Raw genomic sequence first — 19,254 nt, 5'->3', positions numbered from 1 at the left:
AAGCCTTAAAGCAGGGGTGCCAAGGTGGCGGCCCAAGGGCCAGTTGCATCACACACAGGCCATGCCCACCCCAGCTCCGCAAAGGCAAAAAAAGTCACAATACGTCATGTGACGCAATTGAGTTTGACACCCATGCCTTAAAGAGAGCTGAAGCACTCACCAAACTCATGTTTTTTTAAAAAAACAAAGCAAACAAGATGCTTGTATGTAAAATCTGTATCTTAAGAAATATGGTTGGGAGTATGCTATCATGGTCTAACAAAAAGAGAAACTGCACAACTTTTAGCACACTAGAGCATATAGTCATATTACTAGTTATGTATGGGAGTTCACTAAAATCTAAACTTTCACCTTTTTGCTAATAAATGCTTGGAGGCCTAAATAGCCATCTCCCACAGTATGAACAGTAACTGAATTTAACAAGCTGAGAAAAGAAAACACAGTTTTAGAATTTTTATTGATACAATTGTTCAATATTTTGCCACATTTGTGGCAAATCAGCTTTCTGATGTTACGACTTGCAAGCCCTCCTTCTTATATATTCAAGCAAATTATTGATAGTTTATGTGCTAATGAATTAAGCTAATGATGGTGAAGCTACTTATCCACTATTTTTGAAATAATTAAAACTACTTCTATTATTTGGGGGATATAATCTGATTTCAAGGCTTGCTCAAAATGAGAAATGGTAAAATCACCAAAACAAAAGTTGCAGAAATAGAAGAGATGGAATTAAGCAATACTTAAGAAAATCTGCACCATATTTTATCTTTATCTGAGTAAGCAAACAAAAAGAAATTAAACACTGGAATGCAACGATCAGAAACATAAGTAATACAGATTTTAATTTCCATATTATAAAGTACAGAAAGTGAAATCTATGGTCAAATACAAATTTAAACAAGCCACTTGTCCTTCCAAACAGTAAATCAGTAAGCTACCTATAGAAACAAATTTTAAAGTAAAATTGAAACAAAATAAATACTGTACATACACTTTCCCTGCCAGCAGGCAAAAATGGAATGGGAAACTTGAGTAAATGGGGAGGGGGGGGGGAGCTCTTAAAGCTGTAGCCTCCCATTTTCCAACCAAAAACTCCACATAGGAGTGTGTTTGTATAAAAAGGAGCAAAGAACACACAAATCTCTATTCAGAAAGACAACTATTTCACCACACTGAAAAAATTGAGAATTTAGATTGACAGTAGAAAAAGGTGTTGGGAAACAGACACATCAGCAAAACACTACTACAAAACTAGCAAATATAGCCAAGACTTATCCCCTTTTTGCAAATGTAATGAATATCTTAAAAATGCCAAAGCACTGGCAAAGTTAAACTTTTCCCAGCAGAAGTGATAATTCATATTAATATAATCTCTTAAAGTGAATTATTTCATTCCCTTCTTACAGCAAGAAACTATTATGGCTTAAAATTTATATTCAAAGTTTTCTTCCAGGCAAAAATGCAGCTTTATCAGCAGCTGCATTTTGTAATCAGTGCTAATCTTATTACCATCCTGCTCTGCACAATACAGTCATTTTATTGTATACAGAACGTTGCTCTTTTGGGAAAAAAGTGGAGTTGCAGCTCTTAATCCAGTTTAAATTACAAAGTGTAAGGCCTTTAAATTCAATTTATATTTCTTTCACAAAATAAAATTGCCCTGGGTTTACCTGCTTAAGTTAATGAACAGATTTTTATGGTCTGGAAGGATGAATGCATGTTAGTATAAAAAAGTGAAAGGGGAGAGGTGTTAGTGGTGTTTCTGTTTATTTATTGCAGCACAGAAATTGTGATCAAAGAGGCACTATGCAAGGAACTGTGTAGAAAGTAATGCCTCTCAATTTCCTTCCAGTTACCAGCTATAAAGTTGGAAAAATCTGGAAGAAAGACTGGAGTTGCTTTCCATCCTAATATTCCTAAGTTTAATAATGGACATTCTGATAAATCAAAGTAATCTGAAGTATATAAAAAACTTCAGTAAAATAATGTATCTTTAATTTGATTATGACATATGTGTTGCACTGAAGAACATTAATGTAAGTATTTTAACTTTGTATTATTCAATCCTATCAAAATTATTTGAAAAATCATACAACAAATACAATGATTGCATAGGTAAATCTACCACAGAGATCATTTGAGGCTACAGCCTGAACTGAGGCAGCCTGAATTCAGTAAGCAAAGATTATGGAATAATGAGAAATGTGATTTAAAATGCTGCTGCTAAAGTTACTGCTCTGAAATTCTGTTTTCCTTCCGTCTTCAACATAATCCAAAACACTTTATTTCACCCTATTGGTTTAGGGAGGAAGAGGTCTAAAGTAATTCTAGCATACAGCTGAAATACTGGGTCTAGTTATATAAAAGAATCTTTCTCTGAATACAGATTCTACTGAGGATAGAGTAACTTTTTCCAAATTTGGCTTAAATATCCTTTTTTAGCTCTCAAGAAAATAAAACAATTAGTGGGCTATATAATTAAATTCAGATATCTGCTACAAATGTAACATCTGGTGCAATACAGTAATGATTTGTATAAATGAAGCAACTAGCATACAAACAAGACTGCCCACTTTAACTTCTTCATTATATTACTAAAATAATTTCTTTATTTGTTTCTTCAAAACCATTAATTTTGATAGATATATTTGCCTTCCTCAATACATTTAAAGTCTAAGAAATAGCCTCACTGAAGTGGTAACAGAAGATTTGCTTCAAATTGTGTTTAAAACATGGAAAGCCAGAATTTTATAATCAGCATTTTTATTTTAGTAATCTAAGAAGATATATTTCTATGCTGATAACAACGAAGAACAATTTGATGGGGATAGGCATCTGTAAATAGAATGAGAAAAATGGAACAGCTATTAAAATATAATGTTTCCAAAACCTACTCCTTCTTCTCCACTACTACCTCTCTTCTGCAGGTATGCATTTTAATGATTATGGTTCTCAGAGAAATCAGACCAGTTGTGACACTTATCAGTTATTCTGATCAATAAAGAATATATAATTTTAATGTATTTATCATTCAGTTAATTGTAGCCTCTATGTTTTTTGCATTATAGATGATGCTAGGATATCACAAGAAATAAACTCTTAAAAAATATGGCTTATGAAAATTAGAACTAAATCAAAACCAGGTTCTTTCTAACCGTTTTTCTGCCTAAAAGAAAAGACGGAATAATTTTAAAATACATTGAAAATACACAGTACAAGTACTTATTTTAATGTACCATAACCCAGTTAGAATATATGACTCTTGAAACTGATAAGTAAATCTCTTCTTTTTCAAAAAAAACGATGTTGAGTTTTCACCCTGTAATCAATTCTCTTAGCGATGCCAGCAGTGAGGAGGTTCTTCCAGTCTTGTTTTTTTTCTACATTTGACATTTGTATGCTAAGAAAACTGAAGAAGGAAGGAAGGTCAAGAAAAACAGACTTATTTTCAAAACCTCAGATATATCACAGGTTGACATCCGTTTGATTTTTGTTCCTTTATTCCTCAGTTTCATTCAACATATTCTTAAATCTTTTCTATTTATTGCAACAGAGCCTACTTCCTAATGAAAGGTGAAATCTATTATCACACAAATGCAGTGCACTCATGCAATTGAACTTTCTTCACCAGTCCTTCTGTAATTTTCTGATCTGTTTTAGAAATTACCTCAGCCCTCCCAAAATGTTTTGAAAGGGACTTGCTGCATGTGGGATAGAGAATCAGCCTACTTTTCCTTAATGAATACTAGCTTAAATTTTTGGCTATCACTCCCTCACAATTATAGAAACAATCTATTCATTTAAATGGGACAGTGGCAACCTCACTGAGGACTACAACCTTGAAATTTAAGCTAAGTCCTAGTACCAGCAGTGACTAGTTTGATATGCAACAAAAACATAATTAGTTTAATTCAAATATGTTGCACACAAATGCAGAAAATACTGAATATAAAACAGAAAGGTCCTGTTTTGGGACATCTACATATGTTATTTTAGATAGAACCTAAAGGCTGGGAAGTTTATTTAAGAAAGTCAAGCAGCTGAGTAGCTTTGGCCATGCTTTAACCCTTGATCAATAAGAAAACCAAACTACTAAAGCAGTATCCCTAATATTCCTGCTCTGGTACTGAATAGCCCTCTTAGTAAAGCGGTAATCAGATGCTTTCCCATTTTTCCCCGAAAGAGCTTAAATATTCAGCTTTATCTTACAAAAATATGATTTTTCATCTAGGTTATATACATGCATTTTAGAATCAGCATTTACTACCAGATCTTTGCCAAGCATGACATAAAATACGTCATACTGAAATTCAAAAGCTATCAAACATATTTACATATTTACAAAAATGACTTAAGACCTTTAATCAGCTGGCATGTGTAGACAATCAAAACAATACTCTGCCACTATAACAGTCTTTCTCCACAAAATGTATTTATATGTCTATACTTAAATCAATACCTGTAGTCCTACATGGGTGATTGCTATGCATTATTCTCCAGACCATGGAAATAAAATAAGGAGAAGGCTAAAGCAAATGCTGCTCACATTATGCTAATAAATGGTGAAAATGAAGAGGAAATGGAAGTAATGAAGGAAGACATTTCAATGAACTAAACTACCAGAGAATCTGTACTTTAGGAGTCAGTAAAAAAAGCCATCCATGGTGTTGTATAGAAGAACAGAATCTAAGATGTGTTTTCATATCCTTAACTTAATAAATCATATAATATATCACGTCCATGTTTTAAATCTATTATCTCTATATCAAATGCTTGAATTCAGAACAAACAACGCAGCTCTTTCCACTTGCAGACAGACATTAAAGACAAATAAAACCTTCACATTTTGACAGTTTAAAATTAAAATAATTCCCCCAAAAGGTTTCCAAATAAATAGCTTAAACATGAATTCAATCCTTGACAATATCTGACAAATAAATTATTGATTACCACTTTCATCACACTCTGTTCATGAATTAGCTCAGACACTACCAAAAGCATCAAAATGAGCCCTGAAAAACAGACCATTTTTCCAATTCATAGTCTTTTCAAATATTTTCATTTCCCAAAAGTTATTGCTCAGCAGATGTGGCACAGTGAAAATGCAGCATTGGGTTTTTGTTCATCAGGCAGTGTTCAAATAAGAGGCATGCATTCTGCTTCAAGCAGAGGAATAAAACAGAAGCTCCAGGCACTGTTACCCTCAATACTGGTCTATGAATGAAGAAAAGCAGAAGCAGCCATTACATCAAACTAAGTATCGTACATGGCCATTTCGGTTCAGTTTTAGAATTTTCCCAAGCCGTTGTTTGGCAGTTGCCATTCCTTTCTTTGGACGCTTGCCTGAAAGAGGAAAGAAACACATATATTTATCAACATTATATTATAGTCCTTACATATAATTTCAAAACTCAAGAAAATAGTCTTGTGGAATCATAAGAGTTTAAAGATAGAGATCACCTAGTCAACCTTGCTCTATCCACAATAGTATCTCTAATAGATGAGCATCCAGACTGTTTGAAGAGCTCTAGAAAAAAAGAACTCACATCTTTATATTTATATAGCAGACTGTTCCACTGGCTGACAGCTCATACCACTAGGAGTTTCTTCATGTTAACCCATTGGTTCTGGACCTCCCTGTTCTGTGTGAAAACTATTCATACCTAAAGACTGCTATTGTATCTCCCATCATCTTTTTGTATCCAAGACATTTAATTATTCCTCATAAGGCCTTTCCAGATCCCTCACAACCTCTGATAAAGATGACAGTCTGTGTCATTTCTGTACATTTATTCTGCTTTACTTTCAACATGTACCAAAACTGTTTCTTGGATCCTATGGTGTTTTATACTGTTGTTCCAATCTGTCACTGTCCTTTTTGTACTCTAGTGCCACGACCTGGACCCATACACCAATGGGATCTGACCAAACCAGAGTAGAGTGAGGCAATTCCCTCCAATGATCTTGATTCTATGCTCCTGTCCCACAAAAGAGCATTTACCTTTTTAGGAGCTGCTTTACATTGGTGTGGATCTTTTTGTCTAGATTTCTCTCTTTCATCTAAGCATTTGAATGCTTTATAAGTGTTTCCCTCAACTCCCTCATCCAGTAACTACTAAAAATGCACAATATAAAAACACCATAGAATCCAAGAAAGGCTTGAAATTAAAGGAAAATAAATGAACAGAGATGACACAGACATCTAGTTCAGGGCTTTTCAACCTTTTCACCGATTGTACCACTTTTACAATATGGCAACATTCGAGTACCACCAGTCACCAAACAAGGTTTCAAAAGCTTGATGACAAAAAAAAAAAATGGAAAAAAGTGATAAAGTACAGGTAGTCCTCAACTTACAACAGTTTGCTTGGTGACTGTTCAAAGTTACAACAGCACTGGAAAAAGTGACTTATGACCATTTTTCATACTTATGACCATTGCAGCATCCCCACGGTCATGTAATTTACATTCGGATGCTTGGCAACCGATTCTTATTTATGATGGTCACATTGTTCCAGGATCACGTGATCACCTTTTGCAACCTTGTGACAAGCAAAGTTAGTGGGGAAACCAGATTCACTGAACAACCATGTTACTAATTTAATCTCTCTCCTTTCTTTCTCTCTCTCCCTCTTTCTTTCTCTCCCCCTTTCTTTCTCCCTCCCTGTCTCTTTCTCTCTCCCTTTCTCTTTCCCTCTCTCCCTTTCTTTCTCCCTCCATCTCTTTCTCTCTCCCTTTCTCTCCGTCTCCCTTTCTTTTTCTCTCTCCCTGTCTCCCTTTCTCTCTCCCTTTCTCTCCCTCTCCCATCTTCTTTCTCTCTCTCCCTGTCTCCCTTTCTCTTTCCCTTTCTCCCTCTCCTTTTTCTCTCTCCCTCCTTCTTTCTCTCTCTCCCTGTCTCCCTTTCTCTCTCCCTTTCTCCCTCTCCTCTTTCTCTCTCTCCCTCTCTCTTTCTCTCTCTCCCTCTTTCTATTTCTCTTTCCCTCCTTCTCTCCCTCTCTCTATTTCTCTCTCCCTCTCAAAGATCCTTAAAATCCCTAAAGTTATGCTTGGGCGGAAGACTTTTTCTTTTACAGATTTCTTTTACAGATGGGGTGGGTGGGCCCATGGTTGGCCCGACATTCATGGGCAGGCAGGACCCCGCCCGCCGAGCCGCCGCCTCCCCGTCACCCTCCATGCCAGCCGGCTCCATCGCCAGACCTCCCAGCTGATGGGCCCAAGTCCAGGGGTTGGCAGCTGACGGGCACATAGTTCAGCGCTGCGGCGGCCTCCCGTTCGCCCTCCGCAACGGCCAAAGCGTTGCCTGACGTTCCAGCTGATGGGCGCAGGTCTGGGGGTCGCCAGCTGACGGGCTCAGGAGGTAGGCGCCACGGCGGCCTCACAGCCGCCTGCTTCTTCGGCTGGAGCAGTTGCCAGGGCTTGCATGGTCGCTGGCAGCGGGGAGCGCGTCAGCGGTCCTTGGGGACCATTTAAGCTCTGGCAACTGCTCCAGCTGAAGACGCAGGCAGCTGGGAGGCTCCCGCAGCACCTACCTCCTGCCCCCGTCAGCTGGCGGCCCCCGGACCTGCGCCCGTCAGCTGCAACGTCAGGCAATGCTTTGGCCAGTGCGGTGGGCAAAGGGGAGGCCGTCGCAGTGCCGAACTCCTGCGTTTGTCAGCTGGGAGGTCTGGCAACATAGCCGGCTGGTATGGAGGTCGATGGGAAGGCGGCGGCTCAGCAGGCGGGGTCCTACCTGCCCGTGAATGTCACGCCCACCTGCCCCATCTGTTAAAGAAAAAGTCTTCCGCCCAAGCATAACGCCAGCAGTTCTGTGCCACGGAGGCTTGAGACATGGAGGCGCGGAACGTGGAGCGGCGCGGTGTTGTGGGAGGCAGCAGGACAGGGGGAGGGGTTACCTGCATCCTGCCAGCCGAATTCTGGAAGCCTGCCTGAATGAAGAATTTTAGGGGGTGTTGAAAGCGAGACAGACTTAGGGCTGTATTAAGACCATAGATGGCTGTGTAAGGAGAGTGGAAGGGAGGCGAATTCGGGGTGGAGCAGAAAACACGGGGGGAAGGCATTAGGAAATGAGTACCAAGGTACATGGTGCCTTGCAAGGGATTCCCGAGTGTTCTGCAATTGTTTTTCCTCTCTCCTCTGTGCGAGGAAAACTTTTGCGATGTAAATCTGAAACCAGGTGTTCTTGTGAGGTGGCGCAGGAGGTTCTTGGGAGAGGCGAGGACAAGCTTGGCGTTTCCTCTCTCCCAGTCCCCTTCCTCTTCTTCACCCTCTGCCCTGGCCTGCCTGCGATCTGAGATTGCAGCTCTGTGGCTTTTCTTTGCCTAGCCAAGCTTTCTTCCGCCTGCCCCATTCCCGGGAGCGCCGAGGAGGTACGGCACAAAAACATGAATTGGGATTGTGGCGCCCTTGAGAAGCTGATCATGCTTTGAACCTTAGGAGAGGAGTCTTTTCCTCTTTCCCTCCCTCTCTCCCTGTCAAGCCCCGGCAGGCTCGACATGAACAGGCTGGGGGAGGGGTCAAGGACGACGTGCGGGGTGGCAAAGGAGACCGGTGGCTGGCGCCAGGGCCAGACCTCCCAGCTAACAAGCGCAAGTTCGGGGGGTCGCCAGCTGACAGACGCAGGAGTTTGGCGCTGCCGCAGCTTCCCCTTTGCTGATCTAAGCACACGAGAAGTCAAACCAGTTGCTGCACAATGAGTCCCTAGGGAGGATGGGGTCTTTCTCACCACCTGCGCTCTTCACGCGCCTCCTGCAGGGCACATTAGGTAAAGTTCGTGCAGGCTGCCGCCAAGCAACATATTTCCACAAACAAGTGAGGTGGGAAGGAGCGGAGCGGGGGGGGGAGGAAGGCAACATTGCAGGGGGGGAGGAAGGCGATGCCGCGTACCATCAGCCAGGTGGTCACGTACCACAAGTGGTACGCGTACCACCGGTTGACAAGCCTGATCTAGTTGCATTCAGTCCTCACATCATATAGCAAAGCTACCAAATATTCCTATAGAAGTACTGGCCAGCTGTTTATTAAATTGATTTATTTATAAGCCCAGCGCATGGAAATTTGCAGTGACTGTATTACAAGTAGTAAAATGATAAAATATATCATTCTGTTTTTATTGGTTATTCTTGTGAACTATCTAGGATCACTGTGTATAGGACACAATCTAAGTGTTATAAATAAATAAAACATTTAAAACATAATAAATCAACAAATGATCAATATATTCATATGCAGCATATAAAGTGAAATAATATCAAAAAAGTCTGCATATCATAATTAAAATAGCCAATATAGTTTTTAAACTTCTAAAAAACTTGGTTGAAGGAGCAATAAGAAGGGTGGGTGGGTGGGTGGGTGGGTGGGTGGAAGGAAGGAAGGAAGGAAGGAAGGAAGGAAGGAAGGAAGGAAGGAAGGAAGGGACTAAGCATGGTTGTCAGAGAGGTTCTGTTCTGTTGGGGAGCATGGCCAAAATCGTCATGGAAGCTGGGAGGTAGCAGTCATTCAGCAGGCCAACTTGAGCCCTTCAGATTACTGACCTCACCCAGGCTGCTTCTAATGAACCAAAATGTTTTCATAAGAGGTTATATTATGTTTTATAATGGAAAATAAATACCACTTTTCAGCTTCTGAAAAGAGGCTCTATTCTGAAGACAGTAAATTATCTCAGAACTTGGACAAAGAGGATGTACAGATAAAGCCTAGGGCTAAGAATTTATTTTTAATTTATTTAGGAAATTTTCATTCAGTCAGATCTGAACTGATGGTTTTCCAACTTGTTCATTATGCCAGTGTTTACATCTATAGAGAAATTTGTAATGTGATAACTTTGAAGTTTGACATTGATAAAAACTTTGTGTGAAATAATCCCGAGTGAAAAAAACTGAAGTTAAAAATTTCAAATCACATTTGAATGGACAGAATTGTTTACAGGGATGCACACTGAATCCATTTTCTGAATATTCACATTTTAAGATAAGCATGTGGTACAAATGGCAACAGCAAGTAAATTGGTTGCCAAAAAAGAAAAAGAACACAGATGATTACATTACCTTTTGTTGCCTGGTTGCTGATGGGGGGTGGATTTGATGCTGGCCGCTTGGTTGGATGAAGAGGTAAAGTGGATGCTTCACCAAATGGTCGGTCGGAGCTGAGACTGCTATCACTTAATCTGCACTCCTCATCAATTAAGTTGCAGTCCCGCATATATTTGCTATGCTGAAAGTTTATTCCATTATTTTGCACATGGTTTCTGTTTTCTTGAATTCTGTAACAGGTTTCAGATGCAACTTCTTTCTTAACATGTTTCTGAGTTTTGCCTGTCTCCTATAGATGGAGAAAAATATTTAAATCCATAATGCTTTTAATAAAATGTTGAATGTATGTTTGTAGATTTACGCGAACAACACCAACATTTATTATAAAAAACTTAACTTGATTGCTTGTAACTTGATTTATCTACACTCAAAGTTATATGGTAGATGGGTTTTACAAACTAAATATTTATTACATGAAATGATGCAAAAGACATGAAATTAGGAATACTAAATTCATTACATCTTTCAACAGATATTAAAACTAGAAAATTTATTTTCATATATTTTGACAGATACTGAACATTACAGTAAATTTTCAGAGATTTACAAGCTATAATCAGAACAAATTGTTTATAACTATCTGAACTTATTTGTTATTTCATTACTTTCTATTAACACAACAGATCTCTAAAAATGATTAAATCTACTTCATACCTACATTTGCATCTACAATTTAGTTAACTCTATACAACAACACAATACTGAACCCTGTGCCCTATTATAATCCCATTTGTTAATCTCTTCTGTTATTGGAATGTTCTGCAGTTTAAAAACATTGCAGAAATACCTCACTCTTTCAGTTAATGTAGCAAGATTCACAATGTGTACATTCATATTAAATAGAAATGGATAATCTTGTGGTTTTCAATTATGCTCAGTCTCAGCTTTGTCAATCTCAGTCAGTTATGAGAATTTTAAATCAAAACATCTATAGAGCAGAACTTGGCTGGTGTAGAGGTACACATATTTTATCAGGAAAGAACTAAAGAGTTATAATTAATGAATATGCAAAATGTGGCATACACTTATTTTAAAAAGTCAAAATTTTGAACATTCAATATACCATATCTCACCTGAGGACTGATTTTAGAAACTGCATGTAATGGTGTAAGAAATACTGAAGCTCCCATTTCTTTTTCATCTTTTATGTGCTTGCCTGTATGGAAATTTAAAATGTTCAGAAACATTTCAAGAATTCTGATTTTAAAAAAGGTAAGAATTATTTCCTATTTTCCCTATACTCTATTTCTTATTCACAGTTCATATACAAGTAGTCCTCGACTTGCAATAGTTCATTTAGTGACCATTTAAAGTTACAACGGCACTGAAAAAATGATTTATAATCATTTTTCATACTTATGACCTTTGTGGCATCTCCATGATCATGTGATGCTTGGCAACTGACCCATATGTATGACCGTTGCTATGTCCCAAAGTCATATGATCACCTTTTGCAACTTTTTGACAGGCAAAATCAACAACCGTTGCAGCATCCCCATGGTGACATGATCAAAATTCAGACGTTTGGCAACTGACTCATACTTATGACGATTGCAGTGTCCCAGGGTCACGTGATCCCCGTATGGGGAGCCGAGGTGGCGCAGCAGTTAGAGTGCAGTACTGCAGGCCACTTTAGCTGACTGTGTTCAGCAGGTCAGCGGTTCAAATCTCACCGGCTCAAGGTTGACTCAGCCTTCTATCCTTCCGAGGTAGGTAAAATGAGGACCCAGATTGTTGTGGGCAATGTAAATATATATATATATACATTGCTTACTGGTCTACACCACTTAGAGAGTGCTTGCACTTAAAGCAGTATATAAGTCTCATAAATAAATAAAATAAAATAAAGTATGCAACCATCTGACAAGCAAAGCCAATGGGGAAGCCAGATTCACTTAACAACCAAATTACTAACTTATCAGCTGTGGTGATTCACTCAACAACTGTGGCAAGGAAGGTCGTACAATGGGACAAAATTCACTTAATAAATGTCTCATTCAAAAAGAGAAATTTTGGGCTCAATGGTAGTCGCAATTTAGTAGGGACTATCTGTATTGTTATATACAGTACTGCTTAAACATTAAGAAATCCTTTCGAATTGTCAATATTTCTGCATAAATATGATCTAAAACACAAACTATTCTCTATATAAGTTCTAAAACTGGATAAAGAGAAAATATAGAATTCGTGTTTAGAATACAACAAGGATCTGATTTTAAGACTATCCTAAGTGGGAAATACATCCGTTTCACTTGATCAGCAGGTTAAGATTCCCCAAGTCAAATGATATATGTAAATCATATTTGATATCTGCTATCATTGCAGGAAGTTCTAAAGATTTGGCTTTCTTTTATGTTCCATGCATGATATAAAGCTATTCTAGATCTAGATGCTAAATCGCACCCTGGTTCAAGGTGCCTAGACACACTGAAAGGTGTCACAGTTCCTCAAAGCTCATCTCAAGCCCTCTGAGCCAAAAGGGAATGATCCCTATCACTTGCACACTGAGCTTGCATACTTGGTGCATTCCCTATGCTAACATTGGAATTGGCAGGAATTCATACATGGAAGAAACCATTGAATTGTCCTTGCATACAATCATACCAAGGTACAGAGTCCTGAACTACAGTCATCATATTCTGCAAGTTTCTCTGGGCAAGTGATTGCTACATATCAACACTTCCTGAATCACAATCTGAATCATTGGTCTACACCCTTGAAACAGGAAAGCCTTTTTCCATTATGTGCTTACTATGATTCCCAGAGAACTTTTCTCCCTACTTACCACAAATGCATAGTCACAAACACTGAAAAGTCTGATCAATGATTCATGAAAAGTTTTCTGTTTTGTCTGTCTGTCTGTGTACTCCCTGAATTCTTAAGTACTATACCCAACCAAAGATGATGTCTGTGAAATCTCTTAAAGAGTCAAGCAATGGTTGTATAGAAGAATTCTGAATTAAAAGTCCTCCTTCCTGTAAGTAAAACTGAAACACTTGGAGGGTATATATAGGCTGCTTTGATTTGGAGAGATCTATTGATGCTAGGAAATTGTTCAGAAGGATCATTTTTGTCATAGAGACAACAGTCTCCATACTGAATATTCAGTGCCTGATGAATTTTCCTCTTGACCACAGTTGTCACCTGCTTTTTCAACAGAAGCTGTGACTCCAACAGCACCGCCAAACTGCGCACAAGACAAATGAGGAATGAGAAAATGCAATCTTCATTGAAGACTAGCAGCAGAATATGCCAGAACCACAAGGCCAAAATAAAAAATGCCATTTGGTCTTGTAAGGAAACAGCCCTGTTCTGCCTCCTCCAAAGTCACTTCCTAATACTGAGGTAGGACTTTAAGGGCATCACTTAGTTGGTCTAAGGTAAAGTTGCATAATAGGATATTAATGATACTGTTGAAGACCAACATTGGAATAGATATATGACCCTCAAATTAGACAGATTATTGGCTTTCAGAATGTGTGGAATTGTTTCCTTTTAACTTAGAAGTACTGGAGCCAGGTCAAAAGACACAGACTTAGAATGAACGTTGAACTCAGGCTTTGAGAATCAGGATGGAATTCTTCTACATATAAAAACCACAACTAATTATCTCAAACTTTTGTAGCTGGAGCAATCTCATTTTATAAATGGAAACTGTTTAGTTTTTGTTATTGTCAAATAAATGGGAGTTAGAAAAACCTTGCTGATCCATTGCAGATCACCAGATTACAATTTATCTTCTAGCCAATTTATCTTCTGAAAGGACAACTTACCATATTCCGGTTTATAACTCTGAGAAGACATTTTATCTTTATGTCTATTTTTGGAATGGCTTCTGTGATCTGGAACAAAACTTTTTCGGTCAGTGCAGTCTGTGCTCCGAGTATAACTTGGTAAACAAGTGGTATAGTGCAATCCTGCCATTGACAGCATGCCCTGAATAGCTTCTTCCTCCATACTTGTCGAGGTAGGACATTCCCTAAAAAAGGAAAAAGCAGAAGGTACAGCTACATATCTACATACATGTGTGTGTGTATTCCTGTTCAATGTCATTTTGTTCCAATTATCTCCAATAATTTTTATACTATAGATCTCCTATGCAATTACTCACGTTTTATTTGCATTTTCATTTCTAGATGGCTTCTCTGTGATTTGAAACAGGTCCTTTGTTACTTTATTTTCCTCTTTAAAATTTGAAGTTACTTCTTGTTTTTCATCATCTCCTGAGCTTTCTGATTCCTCTAGTGAGGAGTCCTTTTGCTGGAGGGAGAGAAAATTATTTAAGCATTCTACTGACTAAATATAATCAGTGATTTAAACTATAGTTAAGAATCACCAGAAAGATAGGTAACAGGTTTTTTTTTCATTCAAATAATACTGTAATAAATGTGAATAGATTGCTGAAATACTTTAGTGTGAAATCCTAGCTTTAACAGTTATCTGGAACAACCCATTCAAGAGTAGTCCGCAATTTAAGAATTTTCTTGAACTCACAGTTCTTGATCAAACAGGTGACAGCTATGGCCTAGAGCAGTGATCCCCAGTCTTTTGGGCACCAGGGACCTGTTCCCGTGAAGAACGGTTTTGCCACAGAGCAGAAGGGACATGGTTTCATGTGCTCCCTACATCCTGCAGATGGGGCTTTGTTTGTTTGCACAGCCCAGTTCCTGTCATGCTGCGGACCGGTGCCTGTCCACAGACCAGGGATTGGGGACCTCTGGCCTAGAGGGCCTTTTCCCAGTTTCATTTGGTGTACCAGTTCTGCTCTTTCTTTGATCAGGAGACCCTTAGGACAATTGTTCATGCTCTAGTCATCTCGTGATGTGACTACTACAATATACTCTATATGAAGCTGCCCTTGAAAGTAACTCAAAAGTTCCAATAGGTCCAGAATTCAATGGCACAGACAGCAATAATATTCCCATGTGACACATCTTTTTAAATTGCACTGGTTGCCTCTATGAGTCCAGGTGCGATTACAGGTACTAATCCTACAGATAGGACATATAAAGCCCTACATGGCAAAGGGCCAGGTTATTTGAGGGACCACTTATCTCCTACTGTTTCTGGTCAGTTGATGCTGATAGACTAGACATGCTCCAGAACTCTTCAGTTAAATAGTGCTGTTTATCAAGCCCTAGGAAGCATGCCTTCTCTGTCACAGCATTTACCCTCTGCATTGAGATCTCCTCTGAAATCCATATGGCTTGTTAGCATTTCATAAGGTCTTGAAAAACTTCTCCCAAGTCTTGAGTTAAGATGGATAGATTCCTTTGTTAGATGTATTTTTACCTATGTTTTTGCAGTGAGAGATTGAATAGCATTCTGTTTTTGTTTTATATTTGTATTGCTTAATATATTGTGAACTGTTTAGTCAATTTGAAGCTGCAATCTTAAAGTTAAATAAATGAATATAAAGGTCAAGTATGATGGAAAAGAAAATGAAAATATCCCCATGTACGTGACTAAGCCAAATTGAATAACAATTGGGGGTGGAGTAACTTGCACTTGGTTTGAATGGACTTAATTAAAGAGAATATCCACCCACTACTGTAAAGACCCTCAATTGTTATTCGCTATGGATTACTCATATTTTAAATCACTTTGATCCACAAAAAATGTCTCGTATGTATCCTGACTTACAGCCTAAATGTTGGAGATGTGGATGTTTGGATGCTACTTACTATCATATCTGGTGGTCGTGTAAAAATATAAAAGCCTTTTGGATTAAGATATGGTGGAATATTCAAAGAATTTTTAGAAGGAGGGTAAAATTTACCCCACAATTGTTTTTGTTAGGTATTGTTACTGATTGTGATACCAAAAAGATTACATTGATGTTAAATTTAATTACAGCTGCAAGGTTGTTAGTAGGGCAATGTTGGAAGAAGGAATCTTTGCCTACTTTGCAAGAATGGTTTCTTAAAGTTTCTTATTTGGCGGAAATGGCAAAGATTTCAGCTTTCTTGAAGGATCAATCGCAAGAGAAGTATGTTGCGGTATGGAAAAAATGGATAGATTTTATACAACATAAGTTGGATATAAAAAAATATTATTTAGTTTTTTAATAACTTATATTTAAAATTTAATATTTTTTATCTTTCTTCTTTTTTCCTTTTCTTTATTCTTTTTTTTCTAAACATTTATTTTTTGTATTTATGTTTTTCATATATACACTATTGTTAATTATCTTACAATTTTCTTAAGTAATGTATTTAGATTTATTTATGGTTTATATTTTTTTAAAGATTTTTTGAATAAATTTTAATTAAGCCTATATTCAGCTCTGGGAAGGTCGGGGGAGGAAATGGGAGGGTTGGGGAGGTTTGGGGGAAAATTGTTTTGTTTTTGTAAAATTTTAAAAATTTTCAATAAAAAAAAATCATGGTCATATGTTATGATCAATCAAGAATCAAGAACATTTGAACAGGAAGGAAACCATTTACGGGGGGGGGAGCAGAAGCTTAGACTCGGGAAAAAAAACAAGGATTATTTTGTAAAACTCCTAATATTGTACATATTGTATTCAGTCTAACTCACTCATCTTTTAGCTAATCTCTATTTTTTTAGTCATACATAGAAGTAGTCTTCACTATTTTTTCCATACTTCATTTCAAACTAAATGTTCTTTGGATATTAAAAATATAATTCTTCATTGATTACTATTCCGAAACATGTTATTTACCTGGTTAGTGCAATCAGGTTCAGATTCTTCTGAATCAGAAATATCAGAATATTCTGAGCTGCCATTCCTGAGTTCTGATTTCACACTTTCAAAAAACACTAGAAAGAAAAAGAGGGACATTAGATTTTTCATTATATACATACATTATCTTATATTTTCTTTTTCTGCCAATCTTTTAATCCCACAAAGTTTCAATACTTAGAAGCAAACAGAATTTGGGATCATCTTGTAAAGCCCAGAATACTAATAAACTGCAGTACTTAAATTTCTTTTAGAATTTTCTCTCTTGCTTCATTCTGATAAGTTCAAACTCAGATCCATTTCCCCACATATGAATGAATTCACACATATAGATGAGTTAGTATTTAGAAACACCATCTCTGTCTAGGTTTAGGTAGAATGTAAAAATCTAATGTTGCTAAAGTTCTAATGGATTTTAAACTCTACTGATTTGTGTTTAGAATTCTTCTGACTTGGTTTTTGCTGGTGGTACCCATTTTAGAAGTAGAATGAGAATAAATATTAAATTGTTTTAAAATCCTAAATAATCTAAATATAAAAATCCAAAATAGCTCCTTTAAAATCTTTGCAGCATTTAGTATAGTATATTTCTAATAAACATATGGACAGTCTTGCTCAGCGTATGTAAAAAAAATATATGTCAGATATAACAAAATCAGTGTTTCTCTATTTGGTATATGAAGAATTAATGTTCCTATTTAATATATGAAAAAGTACTAAAAAGTTATCCCCCTTTCTTTTGTGGCATTGTCAATGGCAGTGAAGCTAGCCTGATGATGAAGTCACTTCCATCAATAATGTATATAGCAACTGGATATATAAAAATAGAGGAAGAAAAAGTATGAATTACTAATTCAAGAAAAAAATAGACATACTGTTCAATGGTTTCTGTGTATCCGCATGGCCATCTGCCTCCTGGGACTTCGGCTTTTCTGTCATAATAGTTCTTTTCTTCTCATCCTCATCTTCACTGTCTGCTGTGTATAGACTTGGATCTCTGAAGGGTCGCCGATCATCTCTGTCACAAAATATTCTGTTGTAAAGGATATCCATTGGAGTTTTCCCTTTGTTATTTTCTCATCTTTTAAAAGAGTGATATCTAACGTTCACTATAAATACTATAAACTAAAAATCAATTTAAATATTTTTCTCCTATATCTGGTCATACTATGTTTTTACTGATGAATTTCTGAAGAGAATGCAGAATTGTTAGGGATTTTTTTTCCTTTTTAAAAGGTTGATTTAAGTCCTTTTAAATCACTTTAAAGCACTACCATATCCGTAACATTACTGTTAACACTTGGTATACTGAGTAGCTATCAGAGCCTTTACTTATGTGTTTTTTTTCCAAACACAGCACTCCATACAGCATAAACTAGCTGGATTTAGCTTTCCTTTTATAACCAAACCTGCACAGTACTGCCTGGAGTGTTATTGGTGGCGCAGTGGTTAGAATACAGTACTGCAGGCTACTTCTCTGACTGTTGGCTGTCAGCAGTTTGAGTCTCACTGGCTTAAGATTGATTCGACCTTCCATCCTTCCATCCTTCCGAGTAAAATGAGGACCCAGATTGTTGGGGGGCAATATGCTGACTCTATAAACTGCTTAGAGAGGGCTGCAACGCCCTGTGAAGCAGTATATAAGTCTAAGTGCTATTGCTATTCCATGCCAAAGTTCATTAATAGAGAAGCCAGGAGCCTGCACAAACCTGAATCTGGCCTTACAAGTTAACAACACATTTCCTAAATTCTTACCTTTTAAAAACTTACATACAATTATATCATTTCTCAGCCTCAATCAATCAATTAAAAAGTGAACAGAATTAGCAAAATTCAATAAAGTGAAAGTCATGTAACATTTGTTTGGTACCTAATTATTCTTCCATTTGACAACAAAAGCCGTAAATCATTGTCTTTTGTTCTCCATTCTGGAACAGTGGAAGATGGTTGAAGTGGCTTGTTAAACCTCCCATTCAATTTATAATTTGCTGTGTCCTAAAGCAAGAGACAAAAAAAAGATTCCATTTTAAAAAGCTCTGTGTAATTCACATTAGTGGTGATGTAAACTTTATCTATAAACAAAAGAAGAAAAAATGCATTATTAATAACTATAACACAGGTTTATATGTACAAATTATTATGCACAAATAGGAAATTACTAAATTCTGTACTTTATAATACTTGAACCTTCTTCCGTTCTTTGGACTAATGAAGCTTAGCACACATAATTATACATATTGCATCAATATGTCAAGAATGATATTAAATAGGTTGAGGTAAGACCTAAGTGTAAGACCAATATGCTCAAGTGGAGGATGCTGGCAGATAGCAACACGCTGTGCGAATGTGGAGAAGCACAGAGTCCGGCCCATTTGTTGGTCTGTTGATTATTAGAATGCACCAAAAGTGATTTGTTTCTGGCCAATGATAAAGCCAAAAAGGTGGCCTCATTTAGGC

The 19,254-nt window shown here is 37.4% G+C and overlaps 1 protein-coding gene across 4 annotated transcripts in view; it reads right to left on the bottom strand.

Moving 5' to 3' along the window:
• Positions 1-440: 440 nt before the first annotated feature.
• KDM7A (lysine demethylase 7A) overlaps positions 441-19,254 on the bottom strand; it is an 81,508-nt gene continuing 62,694 nt past the window's right edge. For 3 of the 4 annotated variants that reach the window (XM_039362127.1, XM_039362147.1, XM_039362156.1), the window contains exons 13-20: positions 18,668-18,792; positions 17,673-17,830; positions 16,777-16,874; positions 14,203-14,351; positions 13,865-14,070; positions 11,165-11,247; positions 10,047-10,320; positions 441-5,346 (exon numbers count right to left, since the gene is read on the bottom strand). In XM_039362127.1, coding sequence (XP_039218061.1) covers positions 5,252-5,346; positions 10,047-10,320; positions 11,165-11,247; positions 13,865-14,070; positions 14,203-14,351; positions 16,777-16,874; positions 17,673-17,830; positions 18,668-18,792 — 1,188 coding nt within the window. In that variant the 3' untranslated portion in view covers positions 441-5,251. The remainder of the gene's footprint in view (positions 5,347-10,046; positions 10,321-11,164; positions 11,248-13,864; positions 14,071-14,202; positions 14,352-16,776; positions 16,875-17,672; positions 17,831-18,667; positions 18,793-19,254) is intronic. The other variant, XM_039362137.1, reaches the window with a different exon arrangement.

This window comes from Crotalus tigris, unplaced genomic scaffold (assembly GCF_016545835.1).
Source record: "Crotalus tigris isolate CLP2741 ecotype Arizona unplaced genomic scaffold, ASM1654583v1 scf7180000017588.1960692, whole genome shotgun sequence".
Lineage (NCBI taxonomy): Eukaryota > Metazoa > Chordata > Lepidosauria > Squamata > Viperidae > Crotalus > Crotalus tigris.
Note: the sequence above shows the minus strand (reverse complement) of the source record. Positions and strands in the feature narration are given on the sequence as shown.